Source organism: Pelmatolapia mariae, linkage group LG16_19 (genome assembly GCF_036321145.2).
Source record: "Pelmatolapia mariae isolate MD_Pm_ZW linkage group LG16_19, Pm_UMD_F_2, whole genome shotgun sequence".
NCBI lineage: Eukaryota > Metazoa > Chordata > Actinopteri > Cichliformes > Cichlidae > Pelmatolapia > Pelmatolapia mariae.
In genome coordinates, this window is record NC_086241.1 from 22,164,104 (window position 1) to 22,189,829 (window position 25,726).

General features: G+C 39.3%; 1 protein-coding gene across 4 annotated transcripts in view; it reads right to left on the reverse strand.

Moving 5' to 3' along the window:
* Positions 1 to 25,726, reverse strand: part of il1rapl1a (interleukin 1 receptor accessory protein-like 1a) — a 168,637-nt gene that overhangs the window by 38,563 nt on the left and 104,348 nt on the right. For all 4 annotated transcript variants that reach the window (XM_063499033.1, XM_063499031.1, XM_063499032.1 and 1 more), the window contains exon 6: positions 17,237 to 17,311. In XM_063499033.1, coding sequence (XP_063355103.1) covers positions 17,237 to 17,311 — 75 coding nt within the window. The remainder of the gene's footprint in view (positions 1 to 17,236; positions 17,312 to 25,726) is intronic.

Sequence of the window (25,726 nt, forward strand, 5' to 3'; positions counted from 1 at the left end):
TGTCATGAAGATGCTCAGCACAAAGGTCAAGCAGCCGACCTAACAATAATGAGAAATCAGTGCCACAGCCCACTGAAATACACTAAATATAATATAGTTAAGCTTTTTAATTGTTTTTATGTGCAATGACTCTAGTTAACGGATTAGAGTCGTTAAAGCTGGGAAGCTGTCATCATTTTTACTGTATGCTGTCAAACAAAAAAGTCATTTGTTTTGTATTCAACACCCAAATAAATGCTTTTCCAAAGAAAAATTCAACACATAGTTTGTATATCAAAAAGTTTTTGCTGTGAACCAGCATCCATTTTTCTCCAAACAGGCAGCCAGTCATAAACAAACACATGAACAGCAGGTCAAAAAAAGGTAGATTTTTTTGCCATGCTGATGCGGACGAGCAAACAGATTTGTTTTTGTTCTGGGATCATGTGGCAACAAATCAACTATTACTTACTGCGTGTGTGTAATTTGCAGCTCAGGTGCTTTTGATACCTTTGTTCTGATATCGGTGGCTAATGCTAACCATTTATTTGACAAATTAACTTTACACGCAACTATTTTAAACAGCATATATGATTAAAACATCCAATAAATTGTTAATTTACTGGATATTTTATAAGCTTTTCCCCAAATATATTTGTTTTTTTAAATACCTTTTTTGTTTTTTTATAGTGAATAGAGCATTTTAAATGAGGTCGTGAGCTTTACTGTTAATAAAAACTCATGGCTTGGTTTATTCAGAAAAAGTCCAGAGTGATTTGAAACAGAATGATTATCAATATTCAAACAATATCATGTTGTTGTTTTTTCAACATTAACCCAAATGCTTTTTCACCTAAATTTTATCCAAGCACAGTCAAGACGTGAACGCCTGTTTATGGTTCTGCTGTACATAAAAACTGTCGTCTCTGAATGTTGCTAAACCAAGTAATGTCACAACTAGGAAAACTATTTAGTAATAAAGTAAATACACTTACAATACAAGTGTATGTAACATAATTTATATAATGTGAAGTAATTAATAGTGGTAAAGTAAGCTAGAATAGAACTGAATAATATTTTTTTCATCAATTAGGGAAATATTGTTAAGAGGTAGACATATTCAACCTCAACCTTTTTATTGAGAAGGAATTGTGTATTTCATATTTTGTGTCCTACACCTTGTCTCCCTTAAAAAAATAATAATATAGAGTCGAGCAAGAATTACTAAGCACATTATTCATTAACTTTTTTGTCTAACACTATTTATAATGTAGAAATCTGAATAATAGTTTTGGAGAATTTGCACTGTGTGATTTGCTTCAAATTGCAAAAGGAAGTTGTTTTATTTTAAAGTTATTTAACTTTAATTACCTACATTTATAAAGTAAGTACTCGCTGATTTATAAGGCAAAGTTTCTCTGATTCCAAATGAGTCACCCCAGAAGTTTGGCAACAACCACTGCAATGCAGATCTGCGTGATGGATGACCTGTTGTACCTTCGTTATTCATGAGTGCACACAGTTTTGTTTGTAGTACTGTGGGGAAAAAAGTAAAAGAAAATGTAAGAGGAATTAAGGCGGAGCTGGGAATGGGACATCGAAAGTCAAAAGGATGTTTAAAAAGAAAGCACAGGACATAAAGTTTGTGTATGATGCTGGTCTGCAAAATGCATGGTCGACCCAGCTATTCACATGAAATAATATGAATAATAAATAAGACACTGGGACCAGGTTAATTTCTGGATGCTACTCTTAGCAGACACTCTAGTCTGCAGTGTCGTTTCATAGTGTGACTCAGTGAAACAGTGCTTTACAGAAAATATGGTTAATGTGTCTTTTCTTCTTCTGTTAATATAAAGACTGACTGCTGAAGTCCACTGATTAAAGATCTATAAATCTTTAATTAATTGTAATCCTTAATGTGGATGTATATTAACCCTTATATTTAGTCCAAATCAGGAGGTGAGTCCTAAAAGATGGCTTGAACCATAGTTAGATCAAACTTCTGGCTTGTGTCCAATGCATGAGCTCTTATCACTCTATCAAACAATGTCATTACCTCTGTTAGGAAAATGTTAGAAATCTGTGGGTGCTGCACATTTATGAAGGCCTAGAACATGCACAAGGAAAAAAAACAAAAGAAGAAGAAAAGACAATGAAATGCTGCGGCATGTTTACTATTTTTAGAAAAGGTTAGAACTGAGGCCAAACAATTCTAAGGTTGTGTAGGTTTGATGCCATATCTGTCGCTTTCACAATTCATTAATTTTTTTGTTTTATTATCAGAACTGACTGCAGCGATGGTCAAAATGATTAAACTCTCGATGGAAAAAAAAACAACAACAAAAAAACCAAAACAATTTGCCCTTAATAGTTTTGAGTGGGCCAGTCGTTCAATGTTGTCATTATTTCCAACAAACCATCTGCTGCTTGCTCACACCCACAGCAAATGTAAATCTGAGTGAAAGATTCAAGACGGAGGCCCACTAAAAAGCTGCTCGCTAAACTTCGTAATTACTAGAAGATGCTGCACTTTCAAATCCTCCATCACGCAAATGACAACTGGAGGCGTTTTAGCGTTTGAAACTTCAGACAATATCATAGATCAAAGAGTCTACCATCATTGAAAATAGAAACAGGTGAAAAGTACCATGAAGCAGGATCTTCACTCGATTTAAAAAAAAGAAATGGTTAGAGGCACTTCTTGTGTGCAATAAGGAGAGCATAAAACCTCTGCTTATGTGTTTGTGTTTTTGTGATTCGCGCTCCGGGCAGTGCAGGGCCATCTGCATTGAAATGCCAGTGGCTTTAAAAAGAAAGAAAATCAATAAAATTACATAAAGTTCAGTGGAACTTTAATATCAGCCGCCCAGTGTAGTTGTGGTGCAGGGAATATCACTTACATTTCTTTCAATGCAGAAGATGCAAATCAGTTCCTAGCATGCAGTTTCAAACACAGGCTTGCAGAGAGAAGGATCTTATAACGCACGCCACAAAACACGCATGCAGCAAACGTGGAAATCCTGACACAAGAAAGAAGCAGCCTTTCACACATATTCAGTCTGTTTTGCTGCTTTCCTGTCCACCAGTCCTATGTTTCCTTCCTCTTTCCCATCCTATGAACTGCAGGGATTTACTTGGTATGGAATCTTGCCGCAGTGCTCTCTCAGAATGCTAATATGCTCAGCTGATGCGGGTCAGGACTTAATCCTGTAGAAGTGATTATCACTGCACGACTGGAACTTCTCTATCATTACCAACTTGGTACTTTTCAGTCATGTCATTATCATTCCCAGAAAGACAAACACATCACTTTGGCAAAACTGGAACAATTAAAGGGAAAATTATACGTTGTAGAACTGCACCCAGCAATATTACTTTTTAAATCTGTGTGTATTCATTATCATAGTGTATGTAAAACAACTTTTGTGTCCCAGTTTAAGAATCATTTTAAGCTTTCTTTTAATACTGTATCTGATTAGTCCAGGACAAGACCACTTATTTATGTGAATATTTTTTAAAAAGAAAAACAAAGCCAGCTACAGTCCCAGGTGGATTCCTTCTTCTGCAAAAAGTAATGCCCAGAAAGTAGAAGCCAAGATGCAATATGAGAGGAACTGGCCCTCACCTGCATCAGGATGACATAAGGGGGACCTGAGACCCTACCACACTAGTTTATTTATAACGCACTTTTAAAAACAACAACAGGGCTGACCAAAGTGCTGTACAATAACACTGAATATGAAAGACACACACAGGCCGGAAGGTAAATGACATAGAAACGCAAAAGTAAAAAGTAATTTGAGATCACAGACAACATCTTGTCATGAGATGTCTTTGAATCTTGCCTTCCTCTTCTTGAGCGTAACCAGTGGTTTGCACCATGTTGTAAACACTGTGTTTTAATCCATGAAGCTATGTCTTGACTTTTAGACTTTGACAGTGATGCAGCAGCCTCCTCAGTGGTGTTCCTAACTTGAAGGGATTTTTCTTAACCAAGGAAGGAATTCTGTAATATATAGTTCTTTGCTTGTTCAGCTTGTTGGTGAGTGCATTAAAAAAATGTACTGGATTGTAGATTTGGTCACTGCTACAATTTCTGCAGTCTCTTTGATTGGTTTATTTTTATTTTATTGATGTATTTTTTGCCTAATGATGGCACTCTTCATTTGCACTGACATCTCTTTGGACCTCATATTGAGAGCTCCAAATGGAAGTTTAGTACTTGGAATCAGCTCCACATCTTTCATATGCTTAATTTGCCATGGACTAATGAGGGAACAGGAACTACTTTTCAGTCAACTTCCAATTATGTTTCAGCCTCTGAAAATGGGGGACTGGGTATAAAAAATGGCTTTAATTCCTCAACAGTTAATCCGGTACTTCTGTTAAATCCCTTGAATTAAAGCTCAAAGTCTGTACCTCAATCACACATTTACTGTTTGATTTAAGATCCACTGTGGTGGTGTACAGAGGAAAAATTACAAATTTTGTAAATTCTGTCACTGTCCAAAAATCTACCTGGTAGGGTTGGAAATATATTATGGTTTTACCTATACAATTGTTCACTAGGGACAAACCATCAGGTAAAAATATATGTGGGATGAACTTCAGAAAAGACCTCCATACACACAGAAAAGGGTGAATGTAAATCTACAATACAATTCTGCAATCATGCACGGCAGTTTTGCTCAATTACATGCTTGCGTGTATGTATTTTGTTTGTTCACCAGTGCGTGTGCATGCTGCTCATTCACACAGGTGAAAAGCCAAGCTACCTGCAGAGCATGGGGAATTTAAGTAATGGAAAAGTTATATGTTTCCCAAACAGAGTTAAAGCCAAAAGGGAATACTGTTGTTCTGCTGGAAATAACATTAGTGCATGCTTGAGCAACCACATTCACAAAGAAACAGGGAGCCTGATTGAGGGAAAGACATCATTTGATAGCACTGTGTGGATGCAGTGCTCATATATATTGAAATTCAGCTTTTTCGCTGCTATTTCTAACCAGCTGCTGAATATTAACTATAATCGCAAAAAGATGTGTGCCAAAAGTCAAAAACATATGCTTCTTACCAAAGTACTTTTAATATTATTTACTCACTCCTTGAGAAAATTATATAAAAGGGGGGTGACAAACAAAAGATAACTACATAGTTACAAATAATGAGCAATGATGAGCAATAATGAGCATTTCCAACCATTTGTTTCAGATTACAGTCGATTCTATTGATTTGATTGATTTCAGTGAGGTAAAAAAAATCAATTCACAAATTTCCTTTAAGAACAGGACTCACAAAAGAAAGAGATAAACTAAAGAGTGATGGCACCAGAGATAGAAAACAGATACAGGAGTTCAAAACCAATGAGGGGTAAAGCAAGTGATGAGGAGGAACACCGCAAAACAGGGAAAGTGACAGATTACTTGGGAAACATGGCCTGATCAGGTGGGCCTGTTCAACTAAAGTGAACAAGAGATGAGGCCAGAGAAGTCCTTGTACGCTTCGCTACACTTGCACGTACGTAAAGGTGACTAATTTTCTCATTTTACAGTTGAGGACAAAATGTTGTAATGGCCTATTTTGGCTGAATCAGTGATGGAATCCACTTTAGCTACACATTACGTTCCACTCGATCCACATCTGTTCTCAGTCTACCTTATTCTTAAAGGTCACACAGGAAACTGCCAACACATAAAAGGTCATGTTATCTCTAATAGGGCAGCGCATGCGATTAGAAAAGCCACTGAGTGGAGAAGAAATTAAGTAAGAAGAGGTCAAAAAGGTTATTAGCAGGTAGCAAACCAGCAGTGCAAAGTTGTTAGCTTTATAATAACTGCCAGCCACACTTCATATAGAAAAAAAGCTGAAGCTATGCAATGACGCAGTAAATAGGTGCATGAATAACAGAAAGAACAGTTCAGACAGACAACAAAAATCTAGTAGGACTATAACAAGCTGTTACAGTGTTAAAACAAGCTGTTTCTACAATAAACAATAGGATATAATGCTGGCAGCATGGGATAGAAGAACTCTATAAGAAATTAAACAACACGTCTTGACTATTAAAAAAGTTTAAAGTAAAAAAAACAAACAAAACAAAACAACTTGACGCTATAATAAAAAATGAAAAATTGCAGGCCAGGAAACTTGTATTATGTTCATTGTCAGGCCTGGTTATTACGCAACTAAGACTAGTACAAAAGAAATGCTGCTTATAGGGTTAAAGGAAAGGAATTCATAGGTGACTAAATGGGACTAAATGTAATATTTTATTACAATGAAAGCTGTTTTCTTACATAACACCATGCTACAGCACCATGATGCAGTAGAAGAGTAGTTGGATACAATTGGAGGTTTCAATAGGTATGAAAAAGTAAGTCATTTCTGATTTGGTTTGAATCACGTGTTGCACAGCTAATGTGCTTCTGAGATGAAATGGGGGGGAATGTATTCAGATAACCCTGAAGACAAAATTGCTTCTTCTGCTGTGTTCAGCAAAAAGCAAAAACAAAAAAATTCTACTATAGTAATTTTGTAATATGTTGTGTTGTTCATCTGATGTTGTATTTAGATAATTTTACGACCTGAAAGGACCAAATGATTTTTAAAACCTTATGAAACCTTGAATTGAAAGCGGGTGTATTTTCTTTTTACTATGGCTGTAAATGATGCTAGTCTGGCTTTAAATGTGCACGTGAGACACTTGAGTAACTTCCAACAGCACCACGTTATTTCTTTTTACTTTCATGTTTAATATTAGTATAAAATAGCTAGGATGCATAGCCTAGGCATTACCAAGGCCTTTTCCAGTTGAAGACTAATGTTTCACCCATTGTTTGACAGGTCTGTTGTTCTTGGTGTTTTGTCAGATTTATAACATACTAAATGCTAATTGGAAGAATTTTTGCCAAGGTTTCCGACAGACCCTAAAACTACCCCTGGAAATGAGCACACAATGTCCCTAGTTTTTCCACCTGGGGACCTGACTTTATCTTTGTACGAGTTGCTTTCAGTCAATTGCTAGTTCTAGCCTTGTTCTGTTCAATAAGTTAGCACTAGCTGCTTTACAGTTGTTAAAAAAGGGGTTTGTAAAATGAAGTCCCATTCATCCTGCGATGTTGTAATTTTCTTTTTCATATACTTAACACAATAACAAAATTCATAACTTTTCTCATGTGCAGAAGTGCATTACACTGCAAAACACACATGCAAATGATTGTTTCGTTTTGTTCCATTCGGTTCTTTGGCCTAATAAATCAAGCTAGCTGTCACTGAAGAGGATAACAACGCCAACAACAAAAAAGAGAGTGAGTAAAAAAGTGTGATATCTTTAATGATGTGCTATATACAGTATGCAACAGTAAACAGGCACCCCCACAAATACATAAAACAGTTGCAGCTGCATGCTAACTGCCTAGTAACGCAAGAAGAATTTTTCCTTTTGTTTCAAAGGGGGCAATTATTACCATAGAGGGTGGTTATTAAGGAAAGTAAAGCTACTACTTAGCATGCCTATTCTTCCATTGTTTAATACTAATAACACTTTTCAGAGGTTGAAGGGAGCAGTTAAGGCAGGAAGAAGAGAATCTGGGAGGAGGAAAGTGCAGAAAAGAAGGCAAGAGCAGGCTAAAATAGTTAAAGGAAATGAGGCTCAGTCTCATCCCATGAATGGATAAATTACAGTTAAAAAAAGATTTGTCAGTTTTTTTATTTCAAATTTACAAACTTCAATTTCATCTTAGACACTTCGCTGAACAGTAGCAAGAATAGCCTCAGTAAATTTTAGCTGACTGTACTCTGCCCTAATTTTCCCCCACCTCTCCAGACTAGCACCGGCTAGCACCCGTTAATGCCAATTTTACAGAATAAAACAAGCCAATTACAATCAGTCTGACAGTGTTTATGGTAATGGAAAAAAATCGAAGATAATTATCTGACTATGTGTTTATTCATAAAATTATGCAAATCATACACAAACCACTTTTATAACGCATTCGTTCTGCCGCTCTGTAATATATTTTGAGCTGCATGTGTGACTGTGGAGAGAAAAAGAGAAAGGGACACCCGAAAGACAAAGACAGAGAAAGTCCATTAACACACTTGTAAATGAGTCTCAGCTATTTACCACATGCTGGGCCTCTTGAATTACTGACTGTGTTCAGGATACAGATTGCAGATGGCAATTAAAGATGAACCGTGTGTGCACAGACAGAAAGATGCACACATGCACAAACACAAGACGCGCGCGCACACACGAACGCATGCACTAATGTAAGCCTGCATACGCTCTCCCTAAGGCAGTAGTTCAGTGCAGATCTACTGATCTCCATAGCAACATTCACTGCCGTGGGCGATGGTGACATCATGAAGATTGATTGTCATAAAAAAGCAAAACTGGAGCTGGTAAAAAGGTGTTAGCTAAAGTGCAAAACTGCTCCTGATTGCCGGGTGAAGTTGTGGCCTCCAGCCAGAGGTCTTCTTTAGTAAACAGAGAACAGACATACGTGAAGTGCCTCATATGGTCTCCAAAGAGATCTGCTTATGTAACACAGAAACAGAGAAGAAGAAGAGTTACTGTAGCTAGATCTCTCGGGTTGAAACGCTCAGTGTGGTCCTTCTCCTCTGCTTTCTGTTTATACCTCCTCCTCCTCCTCTTTCTCTCCTCTCCCTCCTTATCGTTTTCTGTCCGACCGCCTCTTCTCAAGCCTCCTTTCTTGTCTCTCTTCACACCACCGACTGATCTCCCTCTTTTTCTGCTAACTCTTTTACCCCTCACTCAACACCAAGGCTTGGTGCAGCACGGTGACTAACCCCATCGTCCGAATACAGCCACTCGCCTGCCGGAAACATCAGAGCGCTGAAGTTTAGAAGTTCTGTCTTGCCTTCTTCGTCTTTTTTTCCCTCCCTCTCTCACCACCCTGCCTAGTTTTTTGGCACTTGTTTTTCTTCATTTTTCTGTTACATAACAGAGACAGAAGTGGAGCAAGCTTCAAAGTGAATGGCAAAGCCGCCTTTTCCCCTGCTCGCTTTGCTGTTCATGCATGTCATTCCAGTGCCAGCTCCCTCCCCACTGCCCCCCGCCTATCTCGCCCCATCCTTGTCATTATTATTTTCTTCTCCACTACTTCATCCTTGCTCCATCCTTTCTTGTTAGCCTACATCAGTTTCTTTCTGGCTAATTCTTTTTTAGTCACATTTTGTTGATGTAGTCTGTATTTCAGGTTCCTCTCTTACATCATGCCCCCGACCTTGCCATTGGTGCTTTGACCAAATAGAGGAGGCAGTGACTGGAAGAGGATGAAAGGGCAATTTCTGAAAGAAGAGACCCTCTAATAAGGAGACAGGTCTCATTATGTCTGCCTCCTCACCCTGTCTACCCTTGTTGTGTCAAATACAGAGTGATGCCGGGATGAGTGGGGTGCTTCTTTCCTTTGATTACCTGTCACTGAACTTGAGCATCAGCAGCCCGATGAGGTAAAAGCTACCATTATCTAAATAGTCTCTCTTTAAAGACATCTTTGGGCTTAAATGTGGAGAAACTCTTACTCGTGACTGACTTAGCACGAGTGCTTGGGATTGCCTGGATAATGATTGTGCTTTAGTCCTAGCAGACACACATGCACAAACACAAACACATGACTGACTGCCTGAGTGAATATGCACACTGACAGTAAGCAGAAAGTTGAGCTCACGGCAGGCAGTGAAGGCAATCTGTGGCTCTCGTCAGGGCTAGACCCGGTGGACGTGGCACGCCGAGTTGAAACTAAAGCTGACTGAAGCGTCAAGTCACAATGCCTCACGTCTTCTAAGTAGCGCTTTACAAGACCACAACAGAGGGTCACCTGTCAGCTGACGTGAAAGCACATGGTGAAAGTAACAGAAAATAACACGCTAGTTTGTGTATTCTGCTCCAGAAAGTAACACAGACAAACACACCTAAGCGATCGAGCCAAAACTCTTTTCACAGCCATATTTTGCCTTATTATTAAGGTTCACACAACCATTACTATATTGTATATTTTGAGTAGTGCATAACAGATGGACTCTAGTGAGGTCATATTTGTATTTGCTTTTATTTTGTCTCGTAAGCTATATATAACAGTTGGACTTGAAGCCTTGAGGTGAGTGTTTTAACCATCATCATGTTGGTGTTTTGAAACTGATTGTGACAAGCAAGGTAGAGATCTGACTGAGAACCTGAGGGGCAGTGTTCGCTCACACAAATGTGATTTATGAATCACAAGGTTACCATGCTCTGCTGAGGTCACAGATCAGTGCAGCAGAAGGGTCCCTTTCACACAGACAATCACACTTGCCAAGACACATCCATGCACTCTTCATATGCCTATCCCCTATATACAGTCTCGCTTTCAGAAAATACATGGAGTTCATAGAATATAGATAAGTCTGCACATTTTGGATGGGTATATATGGTGTTATATAATGAAACACTCCATTGCAGCCAGCCTAGGTAGGACCTGACCTGAGAAAACTATTGATTAAAAGAGCTGTTTCATGCTCTTCTACCATCATAGAAAGAGAATACAAAATTAAGGGGACACTGCATTAAATAGGCAGGCGGTCAGATAGCCTCTTCTCACACCAATTCAGCATGCTGAATTAGCTGCTGAGACTGGTACCTCAGCAGCCGGGTATGAATTAAGAGACTGTCCACACCTTTCTCGCGTCTCTTGGCCTCACTTCAGCCGTGGTGAGCAATTTAAAATCAGCAGTAAACAAACCCCTGTGTATGATGCACAGTAGGGTGTTGTGTTTGACTTTCTAGCATAAGTGTGTGGCGCTGCTTATGGCTATGTCTCTGTACAGTTTCGCGTTTGTCTGCTTTCCTCCCTCCCTCTCCCTTTACGGTTAGGCATGAGAGAAGCAGTTAGTTCATTTATCATACTGCAGTCTCCTGCTCTGTGCCCCAGACTTGGTGATTAATGACGACCGTTCACACACTTAAACATTCAGCTTTGTTTCGCTGACACACTACTTACCATACCGGTCACCATGGGTTACTTAACACTGGGTCACTGTGGGGCTACAACCAAATATAATGACATATCTGCGGGGTGACCTTTAAGGGTTCTCAGTGTGTGATTTTTATCTCTGTGCTGTAATATAAATACGTCATTTATCACAAAACATTAACATAACCAAATGGACATCTTTAGAAAGTGCTGCATAGTCCTTTTCTTTACTCAAAAGCTGCACTTAAGAGTTTTGACGTGCTATTTACACGAGCATTTGCTTTTCTGCTGCTACTGTATGTCTACTCACACATCATTTCAGGAGGATTGCAACCCCTTTTTTTCTTCACTACATTTATTTGATAACTATAGTTACTCTAGATACAATAAATGCAATTTTTACCAAATGTAATATTATTTTCTCTAAATAAGATGAGATTAGGACACGACTTTATTGATCTCTAGGGAAATACAAAAAATTATTACTTCATCAGGTGAAAAAGTTAAAGTAATCTACCCACAAATGGTACAGGAATTATAATAAAACATACATCATTCTGAAATGGTTCATTATAAAGACTACTCTTAATGTAAATGTATTTTAATAACAATGTTTTACACTTAAAAATAGAATTAAAATAGAATTAAAGAATTTAATTCAGTTTTTTACTTTAAATTAGTTAAAAGATTTCAATACTTCTTCTTTGCATTATTATAGTGATGCAATTGAAACACATAACATGTCGGGTGATCATGAATGCTGGAGCTGAAAATCAGAAAGGTGGCACGAACAGAGGCAAAAGGGAGCGAGGAAACTGTCAAAGATGTATCATTTAAGTCCGGAAATTAAAGTGTGTGTATGTGTGTGTTTGTAAGACACGGACAAAAAAGAAGCAGACAGAGACAGAAAGTAATTTAATGAAGTGAATCTCCTTTGACCTCCAGTAACTCTCCAGAGCAATGTCAACTTCAATTTCACCCTCTCCGAGGAAAAGCGACATGTTTGTTGTCAAGGCTAGGTGTCGAAGCTTAAGAATGTCCTCACTAATGTGGAGTTCTGTACAATCCTCAAATCTCCAAGCAAGCAGAGGTCAATAGGTGAGGCCGCGAGAACAGAAGAGATGTAATGGATGAAAAGATGTAGAAATAGACATAGACGGAAGGGAGAGGTGAGCAAGAACACGGATGAGATAAGGCATGAACTCGGAGGAAAAAGATGCTATATGTTATGTTTTATATATAAAGACATTAAAGAAAAAACTAACATTTTTTCGGAACATCATTTTAACTTTGAGCGTTCAATCTAGCCCTAAAAGGTTTGATAAATTTTGTTTCCCTCTATCCATTGTTATATACTTTTGTTCTAAAGTGTATCTCAACATGAATATTTAATCTATCAAGACCCAATATGTGATTTTCTTTGGGGTTTTTTGGCAGTATATACTGCCTTTGGAAATTGGTCACATTTCTGATGACTTCATTGTTTGCTTTACAACCCTGCTTCCCAAAGATTAAGGATACTGTGTAAAATGTGTACATGGAATGATGAGCAAATCATTTAAGCTTGAGAGATCCAGAAAACACAACTTTATTTCTGCTAGGGCCCACCTCATTAAAAGATGGACTGAACTGAATATAATTGTCTTGTGGCCTGACCAAAATATTACATTATTGGAAAAACCTGCAGACACTGCACCCTCTGGGCTACAGTGGACAGGTGTGCTTTGGTTTTTGGTACATAAATTAAAATGCAGGCCCTGCGATGGAGACCTGCAATAGCCTTGTTCAAACCATACCCACCTCTTGCCACATGACAGCTTGGATGCGCTCCAGCCCTCCATGACCCTAAATTGGGTAAGCAGCTATGAAATGTATAAATAGTGGTGCTGTTTGTTGAACTAGTGGAATCTGGAAGGGTGACCTGTATAATCACAGTTCAGTATTACAAGTGCAAGTTAGCTGAATGCCCGATCATGTGTTTTATGGCCACGTCAACAGCAGTACAACGAGCTAACATGGGTTTTCAAGATTAATATTTACCCTCAGTTCTTTCTCGGCTCACAATAACAAAACATGATGTATCTCTTTCAGTCAGTGCATTCAAACTAAACATAACCAGCTGTTTCCAAAAGGTCATGAAAGAAGCTGAACATCCACGCTGGCTTTTTCTTTGAGCTTTTCAAAATTGCATTGCTGAATTACTTGCTAAATTGGGAACGTCAGCGTTTTGAGTGTCAGCCTATTACAGCTCTAAACACCCCTGAGGGTGTACAGTGTGAGAAAATGTGTGCACACGTACAGGTGCATGGATGTGCGTGCGTGTGTGTAGACTCGTCTCTGTTTAAATGAAGTAGGTAGAAGAGCCTTCTCCCTCTTGCTGCCCATCCTCTGCTGTTGGTTCCTGCTCTCTGAAATAATGGATTCTAATTCCTTTCCACAAGAGTGCACCCATCTGCTGGCTTTGGGGGATAGTAAAATCCTCTATCAGTTACAATTATCCCACGGTTGCAGAGGTCTGCGCTGCAAGCGTGTGTGTGACCTATCCACCTCAAGTAGTGCCCGGTTGTTTGAATATTTGCAAGTGCATGTTTGTATGTATTGCGATGAAGAGGGAGAGCTGGGGAGACAGAAAAATGCTCTCACTGAAGTGCTGTGTAAGCGTGAGCTGAATCTTTAACCCCCACCCTCTGAACTCCATGACAAATCATCCCAAGGGAGTCAACACCAATCCTGCATGTGAGTCTGTGTGTGTGTGTTTCTGCTAGGCTATGTGTAATGTGTCATATTACTGTACTGTGAGTATATGTATTTTGTGCATTTCCCTCTCACCAACCCCAGCACCTACACACAGATTTAAACCCATTAATATAATGAATCATCCTCCTAATTCTGGAAGAACTGGGAGTGGACTTCACCAACTCACCACTGGGGGACAGTAGTAAATCTGGCAAAAGAATAGCTGAGTGGCTAATGGTAAAAATCCAACATTATACACAGACTGAAAATGTCAAGTTGTCCAAAAGTAATGTTTCTGATGCAGTGCAGGCCGGCTTTCAGCAGACGCACAGTCACATATCCCTGAGGATTGCTGATGTCCTAAAGAAGAGATTTGTGAAGAGAGCAACACACACACACGCGCGCACACACACACACAAACACACACACACGCGCGCGCACACACACACACATACACACACAGCTATTTGGTGGTAGAATTGGGGCTTAATGTATGTAGTCCTGAGTGACAGAATCTGTAGCTGTGGGATTTCGGTCCATCAGCAGAAAGGGATGTAGTGGCAGAAACATCCAGGAAGAGGGAACCTAAAGAGAGAAGGGGAAGGCATGGATCTGACAAAACCCCCTTTGGACGAAAACAGTTTCTAATCCCGTGTGTGTATTCCCTCTCAACCATCCTGTCTTGTCTCTGAGTCCCCGCTTGCCTATCACGATTCTGAGGCCTGAGTTTCTCACATTCATCTTCTTAGACTTTCCAGAACATCTCTGCTGCAGGTCTTCTGTGAGAGTTTATGTAACATATGTGTTTTATTTATGCCTGCCAGTGTGTGCGTGTGCGCCGTGTAAAACTAGCTGGGATGTAGGATGTCTAAGATCTGCACTGGTTGCAACAGCAGAGGAGATAAAGTTGGCCCGTGTTTCCCGGCAGTGTTGCAGATTTATCTCTCTGCTTACAGCTCCGGTTTTACTGCCCATCCACCGGCCTCCACTGGCTCCTGTGTCTTTTTTCCTCTCCCTCTCTATTTCGCGCTTGCCATAAGAGACCGGCCTCTTTCTGTGCACGTTCTAGCTACCATAAATCTGCCACAATGCCCCATAAAGCTGCTTAGGGCATGGCTCAACAAATATTAAGGAAGAAGAGAATAAATAAATAAAACTAAATAAAAGAGAAACTCTCGTCTAGAGGGAGAGACAACTATTCTGCACACAAAATGGAGCCACTGTAAAATATTTACATCAGTGTCTCTCTGTTTTAGATACTCCTCTGGGAGTCTGTGGGGTCTTACCGCAAGACACTAGACTTAATTGTTTTGTTTTTTTCTCTGTCTTGCTTAGATATCTCACAGTGTTCCCTATTTATACTTTCATTTATTTGTAGATGTGCCAAACCTTTGGTTACCATATTATTAAAAGTAATTTCCCCTTATTTTGTGCATCTAGATAGATTAGAGTTAGTTTACAACTAGTTGAGCAACCTTGCTTTTGCTTATTTATAATAACTAGATAAAAGCAAGCTTTCAGAGTGCCTTTGTTACTTTGCAGTTAAATTGTATTCCTGCACTGTTTGCGAAGGAAATTCTGAATTGTTATTTCAAGTTCATGAGGTTCTGGCTGTGCTCTAAAAGTCCATCCATTTCTTCCAATTATCCAATTCAATGGTCACCCGGGGGCTTCAGCCTATCCCGGCTGCCATAGGGTGCACTCTGGACAGGTTGCCAAACTGTTGCAGGATTTACACAGAGATATTTTACATTTACCTTACACCTAGAGCCAAATTCAAATGACCAATGAAGCTAACCCAAATAATTGCATGTGTTTGGACCGGGAGAACCTGGAGAGAACCCGTGCAGACATTAGAGAACTCAGGACCTTCTTGCTGTGGGGCAACAGTCCTAATCACCGTGTTGCCCCCTGAATATCAGGGATAGCAACAGATTTGCAATATTTGACAATTGATCACAGTTAATTGCAGTATCATTGCAAACAGATTGTATGTAATTACTAACAATTGAATGGGGTCAATTACTAACTTGAGCCCATTCATTCGCAAACTGAAAGCAGACCATCTTCATCGTATTGGCTTTTTAGTATTTCAATTCAATTCAATTTTATTTACATAGCACAGAATCACAACACAAGTTGCCTCGAAGTGCTTCCCATCAACAAAGTTGCTCTAAAAGGCGGTAACTGACTGTTAGTGGTTGCAGACTACAGTGACCCTGGTCTTCAAAGCAACAATTACAAAAGGAACGAGATCTCATGTTCATTGAACTAAGTTTGGTCACACTACTGTCTCCAACCACCATTTTCTCCAGTGTGACTCTGACATTAAAGTTGCACTGCATTTCAGACAAGAGGTATGGGTGCGTGTATTTACCAGCCATAAAAGGATTAACAAAGAGATGAATCATTAAATAGGAGTAAGGACCCAGATCTTTTCTAGCTTAAGGCATAGCAGAGCCTAAAATCATGATATTTCAATCTGTTATCCAATAATTTACACCATTCTTCTTTTAAAGAATTTTCTTTCAAAGTCTCTCTCTCTCACACACCCACACACAAACACACACCACACACACACACACACACACACACACACACACACACACACACACACACTTACTGTACAGTACTCACACAGCAAATGCGAGAAGGAACTGACGTGAGGCTATAAATATGAGTGAGTCACTTTTGAGGGTGAAGTCTTTCCTCACAATCTCACTGGAATCAAGATAGAGACAAATGAGACAAATAGCTGAAGGGCCAACATTGTGCAACCTGTTCATGCACGGGTGTGAGTAGGCTGACATGTGAGGCTGTGCCTGTCAGTTTATCAACAGCAGCAATTTTTCACTCTTGATCAGCCAACCGTGGAGGCATTTTAAATTAACTACCTGCATTCCAGTAGCATCAGATGGAAGACAAAAGGCAAGCACTCAATGAATCATAGCAACTTTTTGTCTTTGTCCTCACCCTGTCTTTCTGTCAAATGCTCTTCCAATCCTTTTCTGCTTTTCAGACCCCTCCGTCTTGTCTGACCGGCTTCAGCATGACAGACACATTAGCCATTCATAGAGCGGCAAGCACCATGTGGACAACGGACTGTGCCCAGAAATCAAGCAATATGCTGCTGCAGAAACAAACAAACAAACAAACAAACCAAACCATACTCCCTCATGCACATACGCGCACACGCTTGGTCCATCGTGACCCCACGTCAAAGAAGACAAACAACGGCAACAGAAAGTGGCTGCGTCTCCATGCGGCAAGCCAGTGTATGGATCTCTGGCAGCATATGGGCTCTCCATTGTTGACAAAACAGCCTAAGGGACATTAGTGGCGACTATTTGCATATATGGCAGACACTTTTACAGTTTTTTTTCCTGTTTTGCTGTTTTCTCAGCAAGTGAAAGAACCATCATCAATCTGCGATCAGTGCCTGTAGGTGTGCTGGGCAGGATTGGTACAGTTATCCATTTACTTTCATTTAAAAATGACACAGATAACACTGAGTGCAGAGGAAAGAAATCCCACAAAGGTCTTACCTAGCTGAAGCTCCATATTGCTAATCTTGTTTTCCGAGGGGAAGAGGATCTTTGGTGGCTTGTCCGTCAAAGGAGCTGAAAAGGAAAAAAAAGGGACTATTTATTTTTGGATAAAGCAGAAATACAGACAAACACCTTTTTAATGAACTACTTCTGTAGTTTTCAGTGGGACAAACACTATAAACGCAACGTCCAGATGAACAGAATCCACTCTTTGGTACTTCTGAATGAGCTTTTTTTAAATTTAGTTGTATGCCATGCCATTACAGAGATTTATCATCTGGTTTTTTTATTCATTTATTTTTTAAATACTTACTATATATTTTTATTAAATACATGCCCATCCCATTTTCTATATTAACCTCCATTCAAGGTTCAAGGTTCTTTATTTAATGACTACGTAGCCTAGAACATTTCACAATTTAATCTGTATCCATGATAGATAGATATCAGAAAAACCACAATCCAATGATTAATTTGTTCAGGATAGACTGACAGTTGGTTGATCAACTGCCCAGATATTATTAAAATGAAGAAACTACAATCGTTCAGCTATATATGTTTGTGCCTCAATACAACCCTGGAACTCAAGAAGGGATATATAGGTACCTTGACCACCTCCACAGAATAATGTGTTCATTGGTGTGACCTAAAATGAATATTTAATATGACAGGTAAATGGCTACTCTTTGACCTCTACCGAAGCAGCTATGTGCTAACCTGCCTAAGATCAAAGTAAGTAAACACAGATGTCAAAAAGTCCAGTTAGCATCAATAGCTGCATCGCAAACTCTGATACGCAACTTCACACAGGCATAGCAGTGTAGCTTGTTTGCTTCAAAAGACTAGATCTGTAAGGAAAATGCAGGAATGACCAATTTTTCTTAAGAACATAAAATAGAAAAGGCTGTATTCAACACTGGAATCACAGTTCTTCACAGCTTGGCTCAGTGATGTCCATGTTACAGTGGAAGCACAGGTGATAAAGCAGCACACCAAGAACACTCTTCTCTTACAATATTTTATATTGTATATACTTTGTACTGTGTAAGGCCTTTTTCTTGGGTATGTCAGAACATGTGTCACTTTGTCTCATTTGTGTCTTCTTGTTTCTCTTTAGTGTTTTTTTAAAGTGTCACAATGAAGGAGTGGGGAAAGCTAAAAAACAAAAACAAAACAAACATTAACAAAACAAAACATTTTTGCTTTTTCATAAAGAAATGCCTATAAATGTAAATGTCCATTGTCATTATGCCGAGAGATGCCCAGTAAACACAGTTTGATTTTTTGTACTGGGTTAAAAAAAATGTTTAAATTCACAACTTTAAAGGTCATTGGCAATTGCACAATGAAGGGAATTTTTCATTATAGTTATAGTTACCTTGAAGCTTACTCCTCCAGTATGGGATAATACACATTTACCTTCATATGCATTCTTCTATGCTACTCTATCCTTTTTGTAAAGTTCAAGTCAATTCAATTTTATTTATACATCACCTCAGCGCCTCAAGGTAAGGTCGACCCTACAATAATACATACAGAGAAAACCCAACAATCATATGACCCCCTATGAGCAAGCACTTTGGTGACAGTGGGAAGGAAAAACTCCCTTTTAACAGGAAGAAACCTCCGGCAGAGCCGGGCTCAGGGAGAGAAGGAAGACAGGTTAGGAAGTTCACAAATCTCCAAGTTTATGGCACAGTAGGTGTTACTATTTAGGATTAGGTAACAATATATTTTTCAGTGTTTGAGACTTGCTAGTTTACTGTAATTAAATATGGTCACATTCCTAAACCTGGAGTTTCCACCTTTTGTGAATCCTGGATGTGTGATACTTGGACTCTACCATTTTACACAATATGCCAAGCCACCATTCTGCTTTATTTAATGCATGTAGTGTGAGTCAAATCATAAATTATGTATTGAGTCACACCTTATGTTAAACGTAATTTACTTGGAATGTGCAGAAAATTCTTGCATTAAGGCCACAGCAAATGCTAATCTGTGACCAGCCACTTTTAAACTTACATATAACAATTCTTTAGCAGGTGTGTAACTACCTTTCTGTTTGTGCTCCCCTTTAAGGACACTCTCAAGTCTTGAACCCATTCTTTCCATCCTAATTTTGACAAATGAAAGTTCTGTGTGGTTGGTAATCCAGTCACAACTCTGACACATTTAGTTGTTGCTGTGCCATTACATCATGAGAAAAAAACAGTGGCATATTAAGCGCATTATAACCCACGTTTCTCTGCTAGCAAGCATGACATGTTTGATATCATCCCAGACTCTAACATTTCTTTTTCTGCAGTGAGATGAGTGCAGAGCTCTACTGGGTTTATATTATTCCTGATGCTAATGATAAAAATGTGGTTATCTGGAATAAAAAGGTTTGATATACATGATCGGCCACAACATTAAAACTGACAGGTGAAACTGATAACATTGTTCTCCTCGTTGCAACTCCATGTTCTTTGGGAAACCTTCGGTCTTGATATTGATGTGGAGATTTTTCTGACATGTACCACTTAAGTATATGCCATCACAGACCAAGCACACTTAAGGACAGTGTTATATTCTGAGTGCAGTGGACTCAAACAGCAAAACACCATGCCCACAGTAAAAGAAATTGCTTAGGAATTGTGCAAGGAACATGACAAAGAGCCTAAGATGATGACCTGACCTCAAAAGCCTCGAGACGCCAACTTGATTAAGCATCTCTGGGCTAAACTGGATTGTGTCCCACAGGACATCCTCACTGATAGGTATGTTGTTTTAATATTGTGGCTGATTGGTCTATATTGTAAATCTTCATGTGTGGTGATCTAATTGTATTTATTCATGTATTACATTTTGCAAGTCGGACATAAAAACACAATGTTTGAACATATTAAACAACTCTGCACACAGATGCAGAGCCAAATCAAGCATATTTTGTACAATCAAATGAACTAAAGAGAATTCTTCATTTTCTAAATCAGATGAAAAAAAAAATCAACATAATACCTCCAACTACCAGCAGCTTTTCAGGCATTCCTAATTATTTTGCTGTGAATTTGTAAAGCTGCAGTGATGTGTATTCATTAAGATGTTTCCTTAGAGTGTGCACACTTGACTTCTTTTTTTTAGTCTTATGATGAGGTTTCCAGCAAGCTGTTTGAAAACCCTTTTCTGTTTTTGGGAGCAACATAATGTTGCTGCATTGACTAAATTGTTGGGCAAGACTGACGTACTGAAGTAAAGCTTTGTGTTAACATGTTCGGCAGTTACTGAAAGAACTACTCGTGACGATACACAGACCAAAATGTAAACATCGACTCTATTTTGTTCTGATTTTGTATTTATTTTTGGCTCAGCTATAACACCTGCTGATACGTAAATACTGACAGAAAAGCACATTGACATCTGTGAGAGGGGCGGTCACGGGCTTTTAGGCACGACTGTTTGCACTGTTAATAGGTAATCACACAGCACAAATTACACTGGATACTGATACAGTTTTAATTACATATCAAACTGCTATACATAATTACACAATGGGTGATCCTATAGCTAATTATACACTGGGCAAACAAATGAGGACGAGCTGTGTATGGGAGACAAAAGGGAAAGCAGATGTGGTAAGGACTGTAGACAGAGAGGTAATGCTGGTAAGACAAAAGAGGGAAAATTTAGAAAGCTAAAATAAAAAAAAGATATGAAACGTGCCCCCTCTCCCGCTTCATTTTGGCATGCTACACTTGGTTCTGAAAATCTCATTATCTTAATTACCATTCCTTCATGGGAAATACATCAATTATCATTGGTTGGGAGGGGGGACACCATTTAAAATATGGAAGAGAGGGAGCAAACAAAGGAAAGAGTCTCTGTTTGCCAATAAAAAGGAAACGTATGAAATCAAGCAATCAAAGCTATAAAAGGTAATTAAACATGCAAATACATTAAGTGATGGGTTGTTAATGCAAGGACAGATTGTGTGGGCATCATGACAAAAGACTCAGATGATTTATGTATTTGTTATATAAAAAAAGGATTTATTTTTTTGGTTAATTTCAAGGTTACAATAAGCTTGGATTTCAACCTAAGTATGCACATCTGTTACTTCAAAATCCACTTGAAAAATAATCCAAATGAAAAATAACTCCTGGTCCAAGAACAAATGGGCAAACTTTTGGTCAGATTTGTACTATAATGCTTTGTGGTGGTTGCAGATTGTTAAGTGTAGAAGCCCAAAATCACCATGTGGTGCTTCGGAGTGCTTGCAGGATTCTTTTGATCTGGCGCATTCACAAAACAATGAAGTATCACACATGCAAATGAATTATATGCCACGCACTTAAATCAAATAAGCCATACTATTCCTTCAGTAATACATGTGATATAATGTGACAAGTTATATGTCTGGACAGACATACTGCATTTGAATGAGGAACACGTAATGAAAGGTAATTTAGCTAGTAAGAAATTTTTTCAGGTCAACTTTCACAAAAAAGCAGCATGGCCACGTCCAACCAATGAGAACAAATGTTTTTCTTTTCACTAAAAGACCCTTAAACATGTAAGAAGGAGACATTTGAGACCACACTATCAATCCTAAAGCTACTGCTCATCTCTCTTCACCTTTAGAGCCACAGCTGCCCCACAGAATCACACTCTGAGAGGAACTTCTTTTAAGTTTACATAAAACATTAAATGGCCTGTTTGTGTATGAGCAGAGCAAGTGTCTCCAGGGTGAATTTGTGTCTTTAGGGGACCTGAATGGCTCGCCCGGTATGTCTGTGCAAGTTTTACTCTCTGAAATCGATGAGTCACTATAAAACATTGATGTCCCAGGGCAGAAAGGTTGTCTGTTCTCAGCAGCAAATCAGGCTGAATTAATTTTCGGAGGAGACACAAAGCATCTGTAATAAAACTTTTCAACAACACGACACTAACATTGTGGTCCATTTAGTTTGTGTATACTTTACAACTTGTATCGTGCAAATTACAAAAATGACTAACTGTGTGAAAATGTATAATGTAGTGTCTAATATGCAAAGTAATTAAAAACATTGCTGGATTTGTGTTTTAGTTTCTTTAACACTAGATAGTCAGACTGCATACCTGCAAACAAGTATTAAGCTCTACTGAAGAGGACTGAATCAACCTTTGTGTGTCAGTGTGTGGTGGCCTACATGTGAATATATTAATGTAGTACGGGACTTTGTGGATGTAAGCTTTGTGATCAGTCATCCACAATCCCATTTGTGCATGGTGGTAGAAAAGCTCACTGGACTTTCCAGATGGATTATTCTGGGTGACTGACTGTAGGCAAACAGCAAATTAACGAATTACAGATGGAGCTGAGATTCTTGGATCACTGGGCTTTTTCTGTTCTGTCCCATTTGTAAGAAAAAATATGCTGTTGGCACATTAGTAGCAAAGGTGAAAATGAGAAGAAATCAATGTACAAATGACTGCCATATGCTTTACAGGGGCGCACGTGCTTGTGCAGGCGTAGCCACGGACATTCACGAACACGAAAAGACTTTGTTAGAGCGTGTCCGTGCATGGACGCGCTCTCGTGCACGTTAAGTTGCGAACTCTTGGTTTAACAAAATTAGCTCCCAAAGGTTTTTGTTTTAACCAACAAAGGCAGTCACGCTGAAGAAGAAAAGCAAAAAAAAAAATTGAAGGAAAGAGACTCGAAAAATATGAAGTCCCTGTGAGTCTCCCAACACTGCTAAGCTTCACTAGAGAAGTCTCAGTTCTCCGCTACAGCTGGCAGACTCCTATATGGTACTGCGGGAGATCACTATATATTACCATTGACCTTCCTCTGCAGTGTGGTCACCTTTGAGCCAGTTTCATTTCATTCCTAATGGTGCAATAACCAGTGTGTATGATTCTCTTATAAAGTCACCTCAGAGTATACAGAATTCACTTCCCGATCTGACCATTTCCCACATGAGAGAAGCTGTATGGGGAGCTTGTCTGTGTCATCCAGAGGAAGCTAATAAAAGCATCCAAAACCACTTCATGCTCCCCCGCTGTGCACCAGTGTTGTGCTCTCTAAAAGCCCTGCCTCTGGCAAAGCTGAAATACTTCAACATCAAAGCAACAGGAGTGCGCATTCTGTCCAGCAAATAAGGCCAGACAGGTTTCTACATCATTGTCACTGGCACAGTCAAATGGCTATCATCGCAAAAAGTGAAAACAATTGGCCTCTTGTGGCCAAGTAGGCAGTCGAGCTTTTCTGACTAAGCAGCTCTCTAAGAGAGACAATGTGATGATGCAACATGGCAGTGACCAAGCTGTTCAAAGCAGGGCTCCAGCTGCGAGGCCTCAATAATCCATATCTTTGTTAAATAAGAATTAAGAGGAAATTAAAAGTGCCCACCTGTCAGTTCCCTGCTTGTTTGAAGAATATACGAACCATTAGAAACTACATTCAGCGATTTATTACCTATTAGGTACAGCATTGTTTAAAAAAATGCATTGCTGATTCCTAGTTTCACCTCCTGTCTGCTCTCTCGGCAGGTGTGTTTATGCGTAGTGGGTTACACATGTATGCTCACGTGTGTGAGCTGTGTGTGTAGATGCTGTTGCTTATTTCAATGATCTTCCCATTAACTCCTTGTGCAGGAGAGCTACTCACACACTTCATCAGGTTATTTTTTACTTAAGATCCCTTAACTAAAGCACCTTCTTGAGTAAAAAAAGGATGCTCAGCAAGTCATCAAGTATCCACCTCCACACAGTATCATATTGTTTTGCCTCAAACTTTATTTACTATTTAAAGAGCACCCTAATTAAGACTTTGTCTTTTCATTCTCTCAGCACAGGATTTATGGAGGCTGATAGAATAATGTGTGTTTCACACTAAGAGATACAGTTAAGCATTCAGGGAATATGAAGAGTACTTGAAATGAACGAGGAGGATTTTTATTGGCCTATTGTTTGCAGAACAAACAGTGAGCAGAAAGTGAAGATGCTAAGGTGAGGGGAGAAGAGAGTCAGAGGTAACCACAATGTTTAATTGTCTCCCTTGTGTGTGACAGAGCAAATGGCCTGTAACAAATACAGGCCATTTACCATTTATAAAATTCTTAAGTTCTCAGATACAGAAAAACATAATTCATCCTCAAATTCTTGAACCACACAGAAATAAATATTTTAAACGTGACTTGCTTCACTGTTGAACTGACAACACTTACTTCGTTTGTAGATCTAATTAAATTAAGCAGAAGTAATTACACTGATAAAGCAGGTACTGTATGGGCAAAACTAGTGCAACAAATGCAGTCACTCTTTCCCACCTCTCACTTGCATGTGCACAAAAATAAAATACCACCACACACACACACACACACACACACACACACACACACACACACACACACACACACACACACACACACACACACACACACACGTGTGCAGCCTGCCCAATCCACTTTCCTCGCGTTCCTTAGGGATGTGTGACACATATGGTGTGCCGAACTCTGCTGTGTTACAGTTTGAGATATGACTGTTTCAGCGCTACACAGATGCTCTGTGTCAAACTAACTTGGACTTGAAGCAAAGACTAACAAGGCAGAGTTCAATCCATTTTAATAATCTTTAAATAAAACATTGAGTTATACAACAAAGGCAACAAGGTAAATCCGAATAAGCTGACCATAGTGAATACAGGAGGAGGGAACTTTGTTTGTGTGCAAACTTTATCCATGCTCTTCTGTAAAACCCATGCAAGTGTGCCCTTCACCGCACTCATGTTTATTTGAACTTACTGGTAAAGAGGACAGGCAACTACTACTGGCAAGAAAAAGTTAGTATAGAGTTATGCAAGTGCTTCTGTGATATGAAAAGTTTAAATGAGTATGAATAAAATGGAGGGCACATAAAAAGTGCGCGTGCATGCCTGTGCTTACTTAATACGTTTCTACTGAACTGTTGTTGAAACCTTGATCAGGTATGAAGTAGAAAGGGACAAAGATGAAGAAAAACAAAGAATGAAAACACCAAGATCGAGGAGAATTGAGCGGAAGAGGCAAAAGTAGGAGATGGCGAAAATAAAGAGGGTAGAAAGAAGACACACTTGATGAAGAGACTGCCAAGATGCCGGTTTCAGTCTTGCAGTACTGCTGATTAAGTATCAACACACCAGAAATCTATGTGGGTGTCGCTTAGCATAGTCTGCTTTGTGCCCCCCTCTCAGCTCACATTCCTGCTCTTTTCATCTCTGTCTGATCTTCTGCGCTCTTAACCTCTGTCGCTGTAGCACGGCGTTATTTTCCTTTATTCCACCTCACTAAGAAGCGTGGCCCTTTCTTCCCCCACTGTCATCTTTTCATCCATTTGTCACTGTCCCACAATTGGCCCCCACCCCACTCTTTTTACCCTTTCAGAAACCCTTGTCAGTTCTTTTCTTAGCTCCTCTGCACTCAACTCAGTTTGTGCCTGTACCTCTGCCTCTCCCCGGCAGCATGTATAGGACCTGTGTGCCTG